At 38.4% G+C, this 21,394-nt stretch overlaps 1 protein-coding gene across 10 annotated transcripts in view; it reads right to left on the bottom strand.

Moving 5' to 3' along the window:
* The window catches only part of chl1b (cell adhesion molecule L1-like b), a 920,799-nt gene that overhangs the window by 381,744 nt on the left and 517,661 nt on the right, over nucleotides 1-21,394 (bottom strand). For all 10 annotated transcript variants that reach the window (XM_073072426.1, XM_073072427.1, XM_073072429.1 and 7 more), the window contains 2 exons: nucleotides 18,240-18,405; nucleotides 15,974-16,098 (listed from right to left, as the gene is read on the bottom strand). In XM_073072426.1, the coding sequence (XP_072928527.1) occupies nucleotides 15,974-16,098; nucleotides 18,240-18,405 (291 nt within the window). The remainder of the gene's footprint in view (nucleotides 1-15,973; nucleotides 16,099-18,239; nucleotides 18,406-21,394) is intronic.

Consider the following 21,394-nt stretch of genomic DNA (forward strand, 5'->3'; position numbering starts at 1 on the left):
TCGCCTTAAGTGGTGCCTTCTCATATTTGAGATTTCTACATGAAGCAAAAGATTCGAGCTGCCTATCCCAGCTACAATGGTTCTTATCATTTTAATTGTTCTGACTTTTCATTTTATAATTATATATTACAAAAATTGTTACAACTTTATTAAACATAAGTCACACCACATCTGGAGTACTATGTATTTTTCTGGTCACCACAATGTGGGAAATATATGACCGCACTGGAAAGAGTGCAGGGGATTTACACCAGGATGTTGCCTGGATTGGAATATTTCAATTACAAAGAGTGATTGGATGGGCTGAGGTTATTTTCTTTGGATAGGAGGAAGCTGATGGGTGACGTAAGGATGTATAAAAAATTATGAGTGGATACAATCATCTTCAACCAATAGCAGGCTAACTACTGGAGCAGAATTATGATGGGTGTCTCAACATATTTATATATGTAAATGAGCATGCTTTGGCAAACAGCATTTTCATGGAAAGCTGCAGCTTGAATGCAGAGCAAGGGATTACAGGACAATGAGGTATAAATTTTGTGACTGTATTTCCATACAACTCTGGATGTGGAATGTTACTTGCAGTCTGACTGTGGAAAGATATCATTTTACAAAAGCTGCCATTCTGTGGCTTCAGTTCTCAGTTATATCTGCGGTATGACAGAGGTTATGGTTCCTGATCTTATGTTGCTCTTTCCTCAGAAAAAATACTTTTGATTTCCATTCATGAGCTTCTGCATGCCAGTTACCTTCCAGCTCATAACTCCTGGATATCGATTCTGACTCATAAATAGCAAAACAGACTGAAAAGTGACAGAATACAATGGACATTTGCAAAGTGGAGAAGATAACAGCATCTGTTAATCTGGAACAATTATAATCTGGAAAGCTGGAACAATTTGATTCATACTAGGAAAAATGGTTTAACTACATAATGCCTCATAGGCCTGATTTTATTCTCACAGATCAATGAATCTGTTGTAAAAAAAAAGATCACTCCCTACTTGTACATAGTTTTTTTTCCTTTTGCTTGTTTTTTTTTCTTTCCACTCTTTTCTATAAGTGTATACCTCAGATAAATACTATGTGGAGATTTGTGACATATATGATTATATGATATATATGTACAATGTCTGAAATACATCTTATGGAAATGTTTGTTTGATGATGAACTTCAATTAAAAAAATAAATTACAAAAGAAAAGAAAAGTGACAATCCACTTTTAACTGATATAGTTCGCGATGAGCTAGTTATGGAGTGATGATTCTGTTTTAACAATAATAAAGCTGCTGGAATGTGCCTCATCAGGATCACTGCCTGTCTTTTCTATTGATTTTCCTGTTACTATATCTCCAAAGATAGCCCAGAACAACAAACTAACAGAATAAGGTCTGAATTTTAACATATATTATTCTGGAGCTTTAATTTTACTAAAATACTCCCATCAAATTTGCTAGAATCCATCTGATAAACAAACATTTATTTTATAATAAAAGGTTGCATTTTGCTGCAGGGTAAACTCAAATCTTTTCTATGTTCTGGTTGGTATCTATGACTTCCAATAGGTTGATCCACTTCAAATAAACCGCAAAGGTTCTTCAAAGTATTATCCTCACATTTTTGAATATTACTCTTTTTCACATGTTCCAGGAACCTTACAAGTGAACTAACTTGGACTCTTTGACAGAGGAAGAAATGAAGGTTACTGTTAATTTTGAAGAAAGCATTGGCACATTTCATTGATCATAACAATCATTTTCTGCTTTATAAAACACTACAGAGAGAGGATGATATTTAAGGTACACATACTTCATGAAATTGCATTTTATAAAACATACTTGCCATATTAGTTTCGTAGCCAAAAATGAATTCATTGAATACTGGGAATTCAATTACATTAAATTAATCCATTAACTTAAAGCATTGTTAAGGTAGGAAATTCAGTGAATGTGAATGGGCGGGATGTGTGAATGTTGTAACAAATGCCGAAAATTTTGATTTCTGCCCTCCACTGTAAATTTTGGGAATACAATTGAAAGCGCATTGTACCTCTCTGCAATGGAGTATGTGCCACCTGGGAATGAAGAGCAAGAGGACAACTAGGGAGTGCATAGGACCATTCAAGGATTCAGGGATAGAGAAGAGAATGTGTGCTTCGAGGGAGAGGAAATGCATTACCAGGAGTGAAGGCAAAAGTGAAAGGTCACTCAAGAGGCTCTTAGCAGGCATATGAATGTATAGGAAATGGGAGGATATGGATATTGTATACACAGAAGGGATTAATTTAGTTGGTATATGATTACAAATTTAATTAGTTTGGCACAACATAGTGGCCAAAAGGACCTGGTCCTGCTTTGTACTGTTCTATGTTGGAGAATCAGAATCATGTTTGTTATCACTGATATGGATGACAAGACACTTATTGTTTAGCAGCTTCAGTACTGTACAAAGGCATACAGTAAAATTGCTATAAATTACAAAATAAATACAAAGTGCAACAAAAAGAATAGCGAGGTAGTTCATGGGTTCTGATCTTTCAGAAAACTGATGATGGAGGGGAAGATACTGATATGAATTGTTAAGATTCATGGATAGCCTTCAAGAAAAATTGAGGGCTAGACTGGAGTGCTCTCTAGGAGCTGAGTGAGGACCCCTGGGTCAGGGGTCCAATCAAGTAAATGGGAAGCAAGGCAGAATCACAAGGGCAAACACATGAGGTTCTGCAGATACTGGAATCTAATAGGACTGGACAGTGGATCATGGGAAAATGGAAGGAGGAGGGGAACCAGAGGGAGGTGATGGGCAGCTGAGAGGGTAACCATAATGGGGATTAGAAAAAGGTGAGAAGGGGGATGAGAAATTAGCAGTAATCAATGTCCATGTTATTAGATTGGAGGCTACCTAGACAGTGTTGCTTCTCAAACCTGTGTATGGCCTCATCATGGCATTAGAGGTCATGCACCAAAATGTTAGAATGGGAACGAGAAGCTGAATTGAAATGGGTGGCCACTTGCCTTTTATGGTGGACAGAGCTAAGGTGATTGATGAAGCAGCTCCCCAATCTACGTCAGGTCTCACTGATGTAGAGGAAGGTGCATCCTTCCTCACTTGGATCAGAAATAATATTCCATTTACAGAAATGCACTGAAATGCAGCCATAACATAGATGCCGTAATGAAATGCAATCCATGCATTTCATTCAGAGGCACCAGCTTTCTGCTGCCCAAAAGAATTTTGTTTGGCAATGCATGCTCACTTACAGATACAGGGATATTATTAACTCCACTGGGAACTTTGAGGGCTTACTGAATTGGTAGTCTGAGACAATATAATAAATGGAAACTGACATTGGTCTCAGGCAGTAAGGTCAGGGAGTCACAGATTGGGCCTCTGAAGCTTGGGAAATCAAGGAAAGGCTTGGGAACAATGGAGGGTACTGTTTTTTAATTTTACAGTAGCTGAGTCCTGCTCAAATACTGGGTTAGCAACCATGATATCTGATTTTATTTCCATCAGAGCAAAAAGCATAAGAAAGGAATTAGGCTATTCAGCCCATCAAGTCTGCACCGCCATTCAATCATGGCTGATAATTTTTTTCTCTAACCCATTCTCCTCCCTTTTCCCTGTAACCCTTTGCCCCCATATCAATTAAGAGCCAATCATTCTCTGGCTTAAATACACCCAATGATTTGGCCTCCAAAGACTTCTCTGATAACCATCTCCACAGATCCACCACTGATTCACTTAAGAAATACCTCCTCATCTCACTTCTAAAAGGACATCCCTTTATGCTCAATGTTTTATGTGTGTTCTCATGCAATGTAATTGCTATGCCCTTTCTGGTATTATCTCTTAAAACGCTTCTTGCATTCCTGGTCTTTCATTTATACATTTTGGCTCCCAGTCATAGCTTGCTTTCTGACCCTTTATCCTTTTCAGAGCACAATCACTGTTGAATAAATAGAATCTCTTTGATCAGACAACAATCTGGCTCAAAGGAAAACAGCGAACAATCATAAGAGAAATTATTTCTGTGCAGAAACTTCCAGACTGCCAGTTAAAAACACCTGTTCTGAATTTATCCAACTCGCAGATACAAAGGCTTAATGCAACATGTAGATATTTCCAATTGAAGGGAAACCACAGAAAGTACAGGATGCTTTGGAAGAACTCTGCATCTTGTAACAACAATGGTTGAACGTGTTTGCATCAAAGACTAATGTATTATAAACAGAAAGCAAACCTGGATCACATGCAAGTTCTATGAATGCTATGTACAGGGTTAGACGAGGCTTTAATGTACCCGCCAATGCAAAGCAGCAGACTGTAAAGCCAAAGAGATTGAACCACATATCCAGACCTGCTGATAATGATCAGACTTCATAATGTTCTCTTCAGTCCATGTCTTCAGAATGTGAGCATATACCAGAGCATAGTACAGTACAGGAAGAGGGCTCTTGGCCCACTAAGTCTGTGGTGACCAAGATGCCAATCTGAGCTTATCCCATCTGTACAACGTCTATATCGCTCTATTCACTGTCATTTATGTGTCTGAGTTAATGCTTCTTAAACTTCATTTTATATCCTTCTTCTATCAGCTCATCTTGTGGTCATAGCCTGTTTCTCCAGAGGTAATCAAGAACAAAGATGTCACAGGACAAACTAATAAGGAACTGCTACCCTGAAAAAAAGTTATGGTAGAAAATGCGATCATTCTGAAAAACTGACATTGGAATTGTGATATATACTGTAACTAATCAACTCCAATTTAATAGACTGCAAGGTGCACATTTTACTTTGATAAGCTCATTCCCATGATTCCAGTGACTGACCTACTTCAACCATGCTTGGGTTAACATCAATTCAAATCAGCCAGCAATACTTAAATGCAACTTGAATCTCTGAAGGGAGAGGTGCTTCCTGTGTGTAAGCCCACAGTGGAAGCCATTTTTCTGAATGTTTACAGCTTACAGGATGGCTTACACAAACATTGGTGGTTTTAAACCCTCGAATGATGTGATGGTCTTGGTGGAGAGAAGTCCTTATTCAGAGGGGCCAATCAATCTTCTAAAAAGAATTTAGACGCAGTAAATGGAATACCTCAGGCAAAGCCCCAAAGGCATAAATACTATGTTGCAAAAAGTCTAATAGTCTTGCACATATCATCGGATTCATTTTCCACCACCGATCAAATACTCCACCAACTTCGTAAGCTGCTCCATACAATGTGTTCTATCACTTACCTACCAATAAATTCTACAGATCACAGCCAGAGCCAAATATCCTTAAACATCATTATATCACAATTCTTAATATTATTGCAAGCATTTCAACCCCAGAGCTGGTTGAAGATATTTGTCCTTAATCCTTTTTCTCCCAACCTATCCTGTAATCACATTTGATTGCCAGATGTGAATAGGAGGAGAAGGGAAAAGCTTCTTCCACGGCTCCAACACCACAACAACTCCAAACTGCCTTCATCCCTCAGGCAGCTAACAGTGTCCAAACAGCACAAAACTGCTGGAAGTGCCACCTTGTGAACAGATCTATCAATTCAGCACCAAATTGGAAGTTGACTCTAGGGTTGGAGGTCAGTTTACAGGTGAAAACTAAACCTGAAGACAAGAATACCCCAACAGCCAACACAAGCCAAAGGTAAGAATTGAGTGGACTAAAGGTGAGAATAACCCAACAGTCAGAACAGCTAGAGGCAAGAAATAAGCTCTGCTGCAAATCCAGCTCATCTATGAGCTAATCCTTCACGGCGTGTGATACACCATCCTGCTGGAGCACGGAGCTGTCAATAGGGCCAGGATAAACATTTTTGGGAAGATGTCTAATATACTGAGAAATCAGGAGAAGGAGTTGGAACCTGTACCAGCATTCAGTAAAATGAAGGCTGATCTGATTTTAATCTTATCATATTATTGTCTACAACCAGGAAATGTTTAGCTGCCCTTATCAAAAACCTACTTGATTCTGAATTTTTAAAATATATATATATGCAAACTTCTTAAAGGAAGATAGTTACAGATTTCTCACAGGGAAAAGAATGTTTTCTCCCTTTGTATTGATTAATGATACGCACAATACTAAATATGTACATACCTAGACTTATAACCATACCTGAAAGATGAGAAGGGAGTCAGAAGCCAGGCTCAGCTTTCCACATGGATTTGCTCAGAGCATGGAAGAAGTGACCAACTCTACTTTAACATACATAGCTCAACTATTTTATGGCATCTCACGGCCATTGTCTCAGTACAGATGGAAACCATTCAGTGTAAGTGCTGTAATGCGAAGCTCTGTACTAATGTCTGTCATCATGGCTTTTGGGATGAGACTTCATGAGATTTTAAAGACCCCATCTCAGCAATTTATCAATCTGCCCAACAACATATGACAGGTCTGCTGGGTTGTTACCCTAAGGGAGAGACAGTAAGTTGTTGGGGCACATATCTGTTGCCTTCTCTCTGCATGACATCATCATCATAAAAAAGTTGATTCAGAATTAGAGAGCAAGCATTTTCATTTATGAAATAATTGGATGGTTATAAATCTCTATCTAGTTCACTCATGTTCTTCAGATAACGAAATCTGCCATCTTTTCCCAGTCTGGTTTGTACACATTGCAAGCTAATAAGTATTTTCTACCCCTTCCTGATGGGTTTAGTAATTAGTTTGAGGACCACTATATGTGAGCCTTACCTTGGTGCCAATAGCCCACAGTCTCTAAAAACAACACATAAAGCACTGAAAGAGTGTGATAGTTGTCTAGAAGTGAAAGTAAACATCCCAGATCTTTGAAGTAACAACTGGATGTTTAAAATGGGTTACGTTCTGATCTTTCTGGATGTATGAATTAAAGTGTCAAGCTGTCTTTTTCAGCTGTAATTATCTTGAATGCAATAGAGTACAGCATTTTTCACAGCATCCAACAACTCAAGAAGCACAATGCCTGGAAAGAAATAACTACCGCAAATTAACTTTGTGATCTATTTCTCAGTTACATGTTAAAATGGACTAAATGTTAAATCCATGTGGTGCAGGAGGACCATGGTTTAAATTATTGGTTGTGAATACAGCTTTGTCGTCACTGCTCATTACCACAGGCATCAACAACCCAAGATTTTAATAAAAGCAAAGTAAAACTTTGAAGTGCGGCATTTCAGAGGATGGAGGGGATCAACAGGATAGTCTTCACTGGGACTTCATATCACATTGGTAAGTCATTGAAAATCCACCTTATCATCCATAATCTGAATCTGCAAGTTTATTAGATTGCTCTAGTTTATACAGCATGAATGATTGTGGAGTGAGTTTGAACTACAACATAGCAGGGAATTCAAGTGTTAACTGATCTTAAGGTTCAAAATTCAAAGTAAATCTATTATTCAGGTACATATATGTCGCCATATAGATAGATAGATAGATAGATAGATAGATAGATACTTTATTCATCCCCATGGGGAAATTCAACATTTTTTCCGATGTCCCATACACTTGTTTTAGCAAAACTAATTACATAAATTACTCAGTAAAAATATGATATGCAACTAAATCACTCTCTCAAAAAGCATTAATAATAGCTTTTAAAAAGTTCTTAAGTAGTTTACTTAGATACATTAAATACAATCAACCCCGGCACTTTAACATATCTTACTCCTGGCGGTTGAATTGTAAAGCCTAATGGCATTGGGGAGTATTGACCTCTTCATCCTGTCTGAGGAGCATTGCATCGATAGCAACCTGTCGCTGAAACTGCTTCTCTGTCTCTGGATGGTGCTATGTAGAGGATGTTCAGGGTTTTCCATAATTGACCGTAGCCTACTCAGCGCCCTTCGCTCAGCTACCGATGTTATACTCTCCAGTACTTTGCCCACGACAGAGCCCGCCTTCCTTACCAGCTTATTAAGACGTGAGACCCTGAGGTTCACTTTCTTGTGGGCATACTCCGTAAATCCAAGAACCATAATAGAATCAATAAGAGACTGCACCCAACAGAATGGACAAATTATCAATATGCAAACAACTACAAATAGTGCAAATACAAAAGAAAAGAGAAAAAAAGTAATAAATAAAAAAGCAATAAATATTGAGAAGAGATGAAGAGCCCTTGAAATTTAGTCCATAGTTTGTGGGGACAGTTCAGTAATGGGGCAAGTGAATTTGAGTGAAGTCATCCCCACTGGTTCAAGAGCAGTGATGGTCGAGGGGTAATAACTGCTCCTGAACGTGGTTGTATGAGTCCTGAGGCTCCTGTTCCTTTTTCCTGATAAGAACAGTGAGAAGAGAGCAGGAGCTGGGTGGTGAGGATCCCTGATGCTGGATGCTGCTTTTCTATGACAGTGCTCCATATAGGTGTGCTCTATGGTGGTGAGGCACATTTCAAAATCTGTGCTAAATACTGTGGCATTTGGCGGCGATGCTAACTCTAACCCATTGCAAATATCAAGGAACTGGTCACCAAGATATTTCAAAAAGCAGTTGATTGTTTTTCATTTATACCAGTAGCAGAATTAGGCCATTTGGCCCATCAAGTCCTAACACCATTTTATTATGGCTGATCCATTTCCCTCTCAACCCCATTCTCCTGCCTTCTCCCCATAACCTTGCATGTCCTGACTAATAAGAATCTATCAACCTCCTCCTTAAGTACACCCAATGACCTAGCCTCCGTAGCTACCTATAGCAATGTATTCCACAGGTTCACCACCCTCTGGGTAAAGAAATTCATCCTCAAAATGGACATCCCTCTATTCTGAGATGGTGCTCTCTGGTTCTAGACTCCCGTCATAGTAAACATCCTCTGCATGTCCACTCTATTTAGGCCTTTCAATATTCAATGTTTCAGTGAGATCCCCCCTCACTTTTCTATATTCCTGCAAGTACAAGTCCAGAGCCATCAATCACTCCTCATACGATAAGCCTTTCATTCCCAGAATCATTCTTGTGAACCCTTTCCAATGACAGCACATCTTTTCTAAAATAAGGGGCCCAAAACTGTTCACAATACTCCAAGACCTCTCCAGTGCATTATAAAGCATTACGTCCTTGCTTTTAACATAGAAACATAGAAAATAGGTGCAGGAGTAGGTCATTCGGCCCTTCGAGCCTGCACCGCCATTCAGTATGATAATGGCTGATCATCCAACTCAGAACCCTGTACCTGCTTTCTCTCCATACCCCCTGATCCCTTTAGCCACAAGGGTTAAATATATTCTAGTCCTCTTGAAATCAATGCTAACATTGCATTTGCCTTCCTCACCATCGACTCAACTTGCAAATTAACCTTCAGGGAATCCTGCACAAGAACTCCCAAATCCATTAGCACCTTGGATTTTTGAATTTTCTCCCTGTTTGGAAAATAGTCTATGCTTTTATTCCCTCTACTATAGTGCATTACCATTCACTTCCTGACACTGTATTCCACCTGCCACTTCTTTGCCCATTCTCTTAATTTGCTTTTTTAATATTATTTATTTATTAAATTTTAGAGATTACAAAGAATAAATGTGGTGATAAAATAGTAAGAAAAATGATATTAACCCTCCCCCCCTTAACCCTTATCTAAAGAAAGAAAAAAAAGAAAGAAAAGAAAGATTGCCTGGATATCGGAGGATCCCCACATGCTCCATGGAGTTCAAAATAATTTTGATATTTATTTTCACTTTCCCCAATTTACTATAATTTTATCTTCAAAGGACCTATGTATCTAATCCTATCTTTTGTAAGTATGGGGACCAAATTTTCAAAAATATATCATATTCATTTCTTAGATTATACGTAATTTTTTCAAGTGGAATACAACTATGTATTTCATTATTCCAACGATCCATAGTTAAATTTAAATCAGATTTCCAAGTAACTGCAATAACTTTTTTGGCTACTGCCAATGCAATTTTTATAAATTTTTTTCTGATACTTATTCAATTTAAATTTGGTTATTGTCCCTTCAATGTCTCCTAATAAAAATAATAATGGACTATGTGGGAGTTGTACTCCAATAATTTGTTCCAGTAAAAGTCTTAAATTAATCCAAAATGGTTGAATTTTAAAATAAGACCAAGTAGAATGTAAAAAAGTACCAATTTCTTGTTTACATCGAAAACATTGGTCAGACATATTTGAATTTAATCTATTTATTTTCTGTGGTGTTATATATAATTGATGTAAAAAATTATATTGTATTAATCTAAGTCAAACATTGATTGTATTTCTCATACTATCAGAACATAATCTTGACCAATTTTTTCCATCAATTTTAACATTCAGATCAGATTCCCATTTTTGTCTTGATTTATGAATTCCTAATTTAATTGTCTGCTTTTGAATCAAATTATACATACAAGATGTAAATTTTTTAATTTTTCCTTTCTGGATTAATATTTCTATTTCACTAGGTTTTGGCATCAACATTGTATGTCCCAGCTTTTCTCATAAATAGGCTTTTAATTGAAAATAATAGAAAAGAGTGTTATTTGATATTTTATATTTATTTTTTAATTGATCAAACGACATCAATATACCTCCTTCAAAACAATCACCTATATATTTAATCCCCTTTTGAAACCAATTATGTAAAAGTTCATTATCCATTTTAATTTGTTTAAGACCTTCTGCAGCCTCTCTGCTTCCTCAACACTACCTGTTCTTCTACCTATCTTTGTATCATCCACAATTCTGGCTCCAGAGCCAACAATTCCATCATCCAAATCTTTAACATACAACATATAAAGAAGCGGTCCCAACAGTGACCCCACTGGAACACCACTAGTCACCATTAGCCTTCTACCAATCAGCCTATGTTCTATCCATGCTAGTATCTTTCCTTGGTTCACCCAGAATGAAGCTGTCAAATATAAGTCTTGTGAGTTCCAATGAGACCTCATTTAGTCTGACTCATCTCCTGCTTCAAGCAGGGAAAGGCATCAGCCCTACTCACCATGGCAGCTATTCATAGCAACACACCAAATTGGCGACCATGGAGGAGTCAGAGGTTGTGGTGGGGAGGTGGTGATGTTGGACGTTCCTCAGGTACACCCAGAGGGACATGTAAACACGCTTTAATAAGATGTCAACCAGGAGGGAGGGTATGTATTGAGGCTGACTTGTCAGGCCCACTCTTAGAAGAGCTTGGCAAAAGATGGCATGCTCTATCCCCTGGCATTGACAATTCCTGTTTCTTGCAGCAATACAGAAAGAAATGTCAGATCGTCACAAGAAATATCAGCGTGATCTGTATACCACTGTTTACATCTTCAGAGTGCAGATCCTCATAGAGCAATATACTTAATGTGAGGATTGAATTCTTTAAATTAGGTATCAATCTGGAGGAACGATAAATGTGTAGCAAGCCAGTTACACAACTGGAACAAGGATTCATTCATTCAGGTTTTACACGCTGTGAAGCAAAATAGATGACATTTTTGTGTGCCATTTGGGTAGGCCCATCTGATTATTGCTGCACAACATTGATACTAACCATCAAACTTCAGATACAGCAAAGTGGATCAAAAGCAAACTGCTTGGAGCATCTCAACAGACCGAGCAGCATCTTTGAAGGCAAAAGGATAGTCTCTATGCAAGGTCTCAAGCTGTAAACTCATCTACAATCATCCTCAGGTATTACAGGGTTCTGTTCCTCTGAACTGCTTGTAACCCAGAGAGTTTGCAAGTCAAAAATGTGGCTGCAAACCCAGATCCCACATGATAGAAGAGCCTGTAGCTCTGCCACAGCTGGCTGATCCAACCTGCCCATCTCTGATACGCTCATTCACATAAAGAGGCTCTACCTATTTTGGGAGTTTGCCTCCACAGATGCTGTTTGACCTGTTAAGTTCCTGCACTTCCTCCAGCAGTTTGTTCTTTGCTCTATGACTATATGTTGTCCAGTTTTTCTTTTATATAGGCATGGTCTTTGGAGGATGGTGTAACCTGCAGTCAATACTGGAGCCCTTTAAATAGTGAAAAAAATTAAACTAGGACAATATGCTAATAGTTCCAAGGCATTTTCTTGAGAGCCAAAAAAAAATCTACACCACATTGAGAACCAATATAAAACACAGGAAAAATTACACCAGTGTTAAGTCCCCTGAAGGCTCAGCATATTTATTCAGTGAATAAGTTAATCATGTAGGCCAGGCAGATTCCAGGACTGATTCCCCAGTCTGCGCTTCATTGTGTCAATTTCGCTCAATGTGAAACATTTTTGCCTTTGAATTACGATATGCTTTCCTCCCTGCTGTATACATCTGTGGACAGAGCAACAGTGACAGCACTTCACAAAATAATTAATTGCATGAAAAGTGCTTCGAGACATCTTGCAGATGTTATGCTACATATATTAGACAACTGAACTTAATAACTGTTGCTGCATTCAAACCACAACCTCTGCTCTGACAGACTACTTACCCTTCCTTTCCCACTGCTCGGTTCGTTTACTGCTTGGTTCCTCTACCAATAACCATTTCAACAAATAATCCCACCAACCTACAATTCTTCAGCTTCTACTCCATCCTCCTTCAGCTTCCCTGTTTTTCTCTTTCCTCCTATTTCTATCTCTCTTTCCTCTTAAGCTCTCTTTTCTAACTTGTCCCCAAAACCTTCAACATCTCACAACCTTAATTCAGATGATCAAGGATAGGCTGAGCATGAGATTTGCATAGATACTTATGTGACCTCGGTTAAGTGCTTGATACACTTAAGTTGCAATGTTACACATCATTCAAGTTTAATTTATTCAAGCAAATTACTGATGTTAAAAAAAGACATTTTGTATACCTTAAGGCAAAAAAACTTTTAAAAAACTCATCTGCTTCATTCCTGCTGGCAATGAAAGAAGTTAATATGTGCTCTTTGCGGTCTTCACCACTAATTCTTGTAGTTGCTGCTTAGCACTGTTAAGTTCTACAAGGCTGTCTTATTCATATTTTAAGTGTGTTTGCAAGCAAGTTGAGTCAGAATGTATGTGACAATAACATCTAGCTGATGCAAGTGGGGTAGAAAATTATCATTAATTATAGAGAATGAAAAGATATAGAATTACTGTAGATATAACAGAGTTTATGCTAGCATGGTAGTAAGTATGTTTTAACAGCCAGTGAATATCTGAAGCAAACAGGATATTGAGAGAAACAAGACAGAGCTCGCAGGTATATTCAGCTCACTGGGGTTGATACCATATTGCCTTTGAAACATGCATGGGGATTTTTATGTGGATTTTACCGATGTTCACAGCTTCTGACACTGTGCTACCAAGCTAATTTAAAAGACAGCTGCACTCAGCCTGCAGTAGTAATACAGTTGAGCAGCTGGACAACGATGTTATGAATGGCAAGTACCATTCAAAGTTAGGTTGCACCTCTGAAATGGAGATTGTACTGTGGCTGCAGTACTAGCTGTTGCAGGAGGCATTTTGGCCTGAAAAACAACAATCAACAGGTGAGACAACAAGCTCGTGATTTTGTGACCCGCACTGGTCGAGGAGAGCTGTGTTTTATTTACAGGTGGTTGGAATGGCCTCCGGACAAAGTCAGTGGGACAGATAGTTGCATGCAGTCAAGGCCAGCACATAAGGGTTAAGGATCTGGATGTAATACCATAACATGTTCAATGAACATACAGGGGATGTCATAATTAGTGAATGCACCTTCACACTGAAGTTTCCATATGATGATTTCCAGTCACTTCTCTATGCATTCGATATCTAGTAATGGTGTCTATCAATCAACCTCACCCCCAACACTCACAGGCTCACTCATCCTTCAATCATCACCATTACTGCAACTTGCAAATCAACTATGTCAGGTGGATCACTCAAATACATCACAGAAAGTCAGTCCCAAACTGCACTCTCTCTTTAGGACTGGGGATGGTTGCGTGTGTTGTCCTGCTTGGAGGAGAGACTACTTGACAGCCTGGCTGGGGAGCAGCAGAAAATCAACACGTGCAAGATCTAAGAGATGAAGAAATAGCCCCACCAGCACAGAGGCTGTGTACAAGATGGGCCAGTGTTGCCTCTACATCCTGAGGAGACTGAGGTCATTTGGAGTATGCAGGGCTCTGCTTCACATGTTCTGCCAGTCTGTTGTCACCAGTACAGTCTTCTCTGTGGTGGTCTGCTGGGGCAATGGCATCAACACGGGTGATGCCAACAGGCTCAATAAACTGATTAGAGACTGGCTCTGTTATACGAGTCAAACTAGAGATACTGGAGGCCGTGGTAGAACAAGGGACCCTACGGAAAATCCTGGAAATTCTGGACAACGTTTCTCACCCTCTCCATGCCACCTTGACTGAACAGAGGAGCAGTGAATAGACTGAGGTAACAGTGCTGCTCCAACGAGCACTATATGAAGTCATTCTTACCCTCGGACATAAGGCTCTATAATGAGTCAACCTGTAGGCAGGGAAGAGATGACCCCTTCCTATTAGACTACTACTAACCTCCGTTAATCAGAGTTCTGCTTAAGCTCTGTTTAGATCTGTTTACCACACCCTGGTATCGCAGACACTCTGTGCAATACTACCATCACTTCTTATCTGGATGGTGTGAATGTGCACCCATTACTGTATAATATTACAGTAAACCTTGCACTAGCACCTTATCAGAGTGAATTTGGAAGTCTTGTAAATCTTGTACATCTTATTGTTAAGGTAACTTATGTTTTTATTCTTTCTTACTCCTCTTCTAATACTTGTATAACTGTGCATTTATAATGCTACTGTGACACTGTAATTTCCCTTGGGATCAATAAAGTATTGATCCACTTTTTATTTAATCATTTAGTGGTACATGGAATAGGCCTTCCCAGCCCTTTGAGTCACGCCGCTCCAGCAACCCTTAACAACCCTGCTTTAACCCTAACCTAAACACGGGACCAGTTACAATGAGCTTTTAACCTATCTGGAATGTCTTTGGACTGGAGGAGGAAACTGGAGTGCCTGGAGAAAGCCCATACATTCCACGGAGAGGATGTACAGACTCCTTACAGATGATGCTGGAATTAAACTCTGAACTTGGCAGTCCAAGCTGTAACAGCATCAAGTTAATCACTATGCTACCGTGGTGCCTAAAGGTTAAATTTTTCTGCAAGGTTAACTCTGCCTCCTGCTTCACAGATTCTACCTGAGCTACTGAGCATTTCCAGAGTTTTCTGTTTTTATTTCAGATTTCTGGCATCCACAGTATTTTCCATTTTTTCTCAGGTCTTTCAAAAGTACAGATTATTCCTGCTGAGCACAATTAACCCTGCACTAGTCCGTTCATATTCCCTGTTATGAAATTCCTAGCGTAAACCATGTTCTCATTCTCACACGACCTCGCAACCAGCTGCTTTAATTTGTTTCCAGTACCAGATTCCTCAAACAGTGGATGGTTTTTGGTCTGCTCCTCATCTCTGTCAGCAGTAGATAACCAACTACTAGCAGGTGACAGAGTATAAATCCTGCTCCTGCAGACCAGTATTATTGAAGAGATTTGTTAAGATTTAGGCTGAACTGAACTTCCTTTTGAAGGCACTTCAACATCTCACTACCATGCCGAAGAAACATTATGTTGTAAAGATACCAATGTGATAATATCATTGTCAAAAGAAAGAAGCAAATGTTGGCTGTTTTTACAGGGGAGCAAGTATTATGAAACAGTGGAAGGGTGTTAGCATAAGCAACAGGTTAAATGGCTGCAGATCAGTGATGTTACCTTTACAACTTTGAGAAATAAACATGATTCAGTTGGTATAAGAACGCTCCTTGTAAAGCATCACTGGACTTGCTGATGTGAAATTACTATCGATACACAGCAATTCAAATGATTTCAGAATAATCAGAACTGACAAACCAACATGCATGGAAGATTGCACTATTCAATATCGAGGACAATCAGACCTAGCTAACAGATAATTCATTATCAGTGCAGCTAACAGATGCATTGAATCCAGCCAAAGCTGTTTCTTCAGTGATACTCACCAAGGATGAAAAGCTTTGCATCTGCCATATCAACATCCAGGGATGTTCTTGCAACGCAAGTGTAAGTCCCCTCATCGTCTTCATTTACATCATTAATTTGAAGAATATCACCATCTATTAGTATTCTAGAAGGGAACAAATTACAAATCTTCTATTGTTAATGGTAAAGTTTATTTTCATGCTTTTATATATTAGAAAATATTCTACCAATGGCTACATGGATGCATGTTTAATGGCATAATTTACAATGTATGAATTATTCTCAGTCCACTGATACCAAATCATAAGATCCTGACATTTGAACTGTAGGGAGCATCAGGTTTATTTTAGTTACAGCAAAGTTCCAGATAAAAAAAAAGTATTCTGGCAAGATACAGACCAGGATACCAAGAGCTATCATTGAATTGCTGTGGAGCAATCTCCACAGCTAATTTTAATCAACACCTCTCTAGTCTTGGTCTCCTACATCCCTCAACAATACCCCATGTAATCTCAAAGGACTGTATCTCATCTTCATAGTTACAGGCCTCTTGTATACTTAATATTGACTTTAACAATTGTAGGTATCACCTTCTCTATTTTTTCTCCACCTTTCTTTTCTTCCTGCCAGTCATGGATCTATTTTTTCATCAATTTGTTATGTTTCAATTTATTTGCATATCATTTTGCTCCAAATGCTTAATGTTAAAGTAATAGCTGCTTTGACAACATTGGGCTGCAGTTTACCACAGACATGCTCTCTGTTTTCTCCACGTCTCCCTCTTTCTACTCGTCACTTTTCCAGTTCTAATGAAGTGCCCCTAACCCAAGACATTCTCTGTTTCTCTCCGCACTGTTTTGTTAAGACTTTCCAGCATGTTTCCAAAATCAATGCAGCTGCACCTCAAGGAAACATGCTTAGCCCACTGCTCTACTCTCTTTACATTCATGACTGTGTGGCATGGCACAGATCAAACGACAATCCAACAACACCACTGTTGTTGGTAGAATCTCAGATGGTAACAAAAAGGTATACAGGAACAAGAAAGTCCAGCTGGTTGAGTGGTTTGGAAGCAACTTTGGAGTCAACATCAGCAAGACCAAATGTCTGATTGTGGACTTCAGAAAGGGGAAGTCAGAAGAACACACACACCAGTCCTTATCGAGGGTTAGCAGTGGAAAGTGTGAGCAACTTCAAGTTCCTGGGCATCAGCGTCTTAGAGGATCTATCATGCGCCCAACATATTGATGGTATCATTAATGAAGCATGCCAGTGGTTGTACTTCATTAAGTGTTTGAGGAGATATGTACAGTATGTCATCAAAGGCTCGAGCAAATTTCTTCAGATGTACTGTGGAGAGCATTCTAACTGGCTGAATGGTGTGCAAGATGAAAGAGGTTTGTAGACTCAGCCACTTCATCACGATTACAACCCTCCCCACCGTCAAGTTAACTTCAAAAGGTGGTGCCTCAAGAAGGTAACATCCATCATTAAGGACCCTCCCCAGCAGGGGCTTGCCCTTTTCTCATTACAACAATACTAACTAGCTTAAAGATGTACACTCAGTGTTTTATGAATAGTCTCTTTCCCTCCATTATCATTATTTCCAATCCATCCATGAATCCATAAACATGACATCACTAATCCTCTTCTCCACTATTTATTTTTTATATTGTAAATTATTATGTTACTTACGTTTTGTACTGTACTGTTGCCACATAAACAACAAAATTCATGATATACATTAGTGATAGAAAACCTGATTCTGATTCAACCAATAGCCTGTGTGCTGTACTGCTGGCCAAGTATAAGTAGGAAAAGTGAGCATTTAAAAATGTCCAGACACACCTTCAGGGAAAAGGTACTATACAAATCAGAATTAAATTGTTCATAGGTCAATTATTAAAGCTAATACTGAAAGTATTCACAAAAGAACTTGGGTCGTGAACCACTGCTTTTATTAAATAAAAATTATTTCTAAATTATTTTTTTCTAAAATTAGACAAAGAAAATTTTCTGGAATATGTTAAAAGTATTTTCAGTAATTAAATTGTATGCATATATCAAACACAGAGGAAATGTTAGCACACAAAACAAAATCTTAGTATCCATCCCTCATATTAGATCATGAAACACAATCAGTATGTCTACAGCCAACTGACCTAATGAAGAAGTAGCTACTGATTTGGCACCATTCACTTTATCTGATGCTGTTGGTAATAAATTGATATTGGCTATAATGGTGTCCGAAATGGAAGTGTACTTGCCCATTCTACAAAATATTACCTGTCATTCTCAGTTTGGTCACTGTAGATTTCAAATCCGTCCTTTCGCCATGATAACTCAAAGTCATTTTCGAAAGCCGAATCAAATTCAGCATGACATTTAAACTCTGCAGTTGCATCCTTCTCTATCATTAAATCCTTTGGGGGATCCACTATTTCTGTTGCAACTGAAAGAAAGATAGAAGACCAGAAATGCAGTGAGCGCAGTTTTCATAATAGTGATATGTAAAACTGAGCAGAATCATTTTAAATGTATTAACATTGTACGTGAAAGCATCTGGACATTTTGATTAATGCATGGCTACGACTAATGTCATCGGTTGTTCCATGAATTCTGTGCCTGAGGAAGCAGCTTCCTAAATATTTCTTAACAAATTTTTTAACTGTTTGAAGTTACAAAACAGTAAACAAAGAACTTAGTATGGTTATGACATTCACAAAAGAATATTAAAACAAAAAGCAGGATAGGCTGCACACTGCAATTCAGTAGCATATGTAAAAAGGTTCACAATGTAGCCAAGAAAAGTTATTTAGTTATTAAATGAGAAGGCACCTGTAGTTTGACTAATGTGCTTTTCTTAATGCCAAATGTTGCAACATTTAAGGCAGAAACATACTTAGACCCTTACAATCATCTTCATGACAGAACATTGTGCCAAAATGTAACTCAGCATTAGTTCTTGATCTGTGTTAAGGATCTGAAGCATGACAGTCTTTCACTCACAATAATGTCCCAGTACACTCTGTCAGAGTGAAAACTTAATGACCAAAAGCTTTGATGGTGAAGCAGACTATAAAGTATCTTAAAGATGGAGAGAGAGTTAGTGAGCTGGAGATGCTTCGAATGGGAATTACAGTGTTTAAAGTCCTGAAAACTGCTGGCACATTCCCCAACAACAGAAAAACTAAATTTTGGAAAAGTCCAGAGGCTGATTTTGAAAGAGTGCAGCTAAGACCGAAAGAAGCAGCAGAAGGTTGTAAATCTAGTCAGCTCCATCTTGGGCACTGGCCTACAAATTACCCAGGACAACTTTAGGGACCGGTGTCTCAGAAAGGCAGCGTCCATTATTAAGGACCTCCGGCACCCAGGACATGCCCTTTTCTCACTGTTACCATCAGGTAGTAGGTACAGAACCTTGAAGGCACACACTCTATGATTCAGGAACAGCTTCTTCCCCTCCGCCATCCAATTCCAAAATGGACATTGAATCTGTGGACACTACCTCACTTTCTTTTAATATACAGTATTTCTGTTTTTGCATTTAAAAATAATCTTTTCAATATACATAATTTATTTACTTGCTTATTTATTATCATTTTTTTATTATTATTATTTTCTCTGCTAGATTATGTATTGCATTGAACTGCTGCTGCTAAGTTAACAAATTTCACATCACATGCTGGTGATAATAAACCTGATTCTGATTCTGATTTTGAATGATTATCAGCTTGGAAAAGATTGGAGACTTGAATTGATTATGCCATGGTAGAATCTCAAAACAACAATCAGAAATATAAAATAATTGGTTTTCTTAATAGTACCCAGTGTAGGTCAGAGAATCCCAGGCATTAGGTGAATAGGACTGAGACTGTGACATGGGCAGGAAAGATTTGTTTGATTTTGAGGTCGTCAACAGTAAACTAAGGGAAGCTGATCTGGAGAGAACAGAATAGTAAACTGAGAGGTTGACAAAGCTGTTGAGGTTTCCTGCTGTGAACGAGCTGAGGTGGAAGTGGAATGTTTAGTGATGACATAACATAATCACTTTGCGATCAAATTTAACAGAAAGTTTTAAAACTATATGGTTCTGTTTCAAACTGTTGCCTGGGACAGAGAATCAGCTGACATCTCAGAAACAGTTTTGAGTTGGAACTGTAAGCAATAGCTCTGGTCACTCCCATTTATGACAACATTTCTGTTCATTCAGTGCTCACTGTCAGCAAGCAATTGGACGGTTTATAGACAGAGGAGAGGTCAAGGCCGGTGGGGTGGAGGGTACTGAGCAGCTGCTTATGCCGTATTTCAGGTGGTGCAACTTATTTCCACATTCCCTTATGACAGGGGAGCCAGCTATTTCAGCATTTGCAAGTTCAAGGACTATGAGGGGTTTGGAGATAGAGTGGTAGTTTGCGAGGACAATGAATTGAGGAGGCAAGCAACAACAGTAGTTGTGAAAAAGGAGTAGAGGTTCTAAATAAAGAAAATGGTTAACAATATCAATGAATATTGGCATAAAGAGGGAAGCTGGATCTCAGCAGGATCTAAATTAGAAAGACCAATAGTAAATATAATGAAACATTATATAAAAATAATGATGTATTATATGCTGAATGCAAAACGTTCAGCTGTCAATAGCACTAAATATTGACTGGTTTAACAAAGACTTGACCAAATGAAATGTAATTAGTTGAAAACGCAACAGATCAATGAATTGTTGTTAACTCATAGGTTGCATTAATACACACATATGGCAAAACTTACTTTCACTAACTATATTGTGTGACACAGTGATCTAGGTAGTTTGTTTAGAGCAGATTGTTGGGAAGTGTCTTTAACCAACTTAATGAAGTCTCTATTTTGAACTGGAAGTCCACAACATGTAGTTTTAGTTGATCTAGTAATTGAAATAAAAGCAAATGAAAAATGACCAATGCAAGTCTCACCCCACTAATACCCTAAAGCGCAAAATTCATTTGCTGGTTATTTGCCCCTAGTTTGTCAAGAGAATTCACTGCAATATTCGGGAGAACATCAAAGAAACACACGTCCAGTTGATCAATTTTTCTGGCTGAGTGGCAAAACCCACTCACAGAGAAAGCCTGTTGTTTCATTGTTCTACCTGGTGATCTGTGATGCATTCTCTTGAAAGAAGTGGTATGCTATTTTTGAAATGGACGTATTAGGGAGATGTTTGAAATACAAAGAATAATGATTTATTATTTACTGAATATAAAACTGCCACTGCCCACAGCACTAAATATTGATTGATTCAACAGAGATATGTCCAAATGAAATGCACTGAAATGGGAAAGCAATATACCCAATGAATCAGTTAGCTCACAGGTTGTGTTTGCACACACACAGACATACTCTCTCTCAAATGTTTGTATACTTTCATGAAATACAGTACTGTGCAAAAGTCCTAGGTACACAGA

This window comes from Hemitrygon akajei, chromosome 19 (genome assembly GCF_048418815.1).
Source record: "Hemitrygon akajei chromosome 19, sHemAka1.3, whole genome shotgun sequence".
NCBI lineage: Eukaryota > Metazoa > Chordata > Chondrichthyes > Myliobatiformes > Dasyatidae > Hemitrygon > Hemitrygon akajei.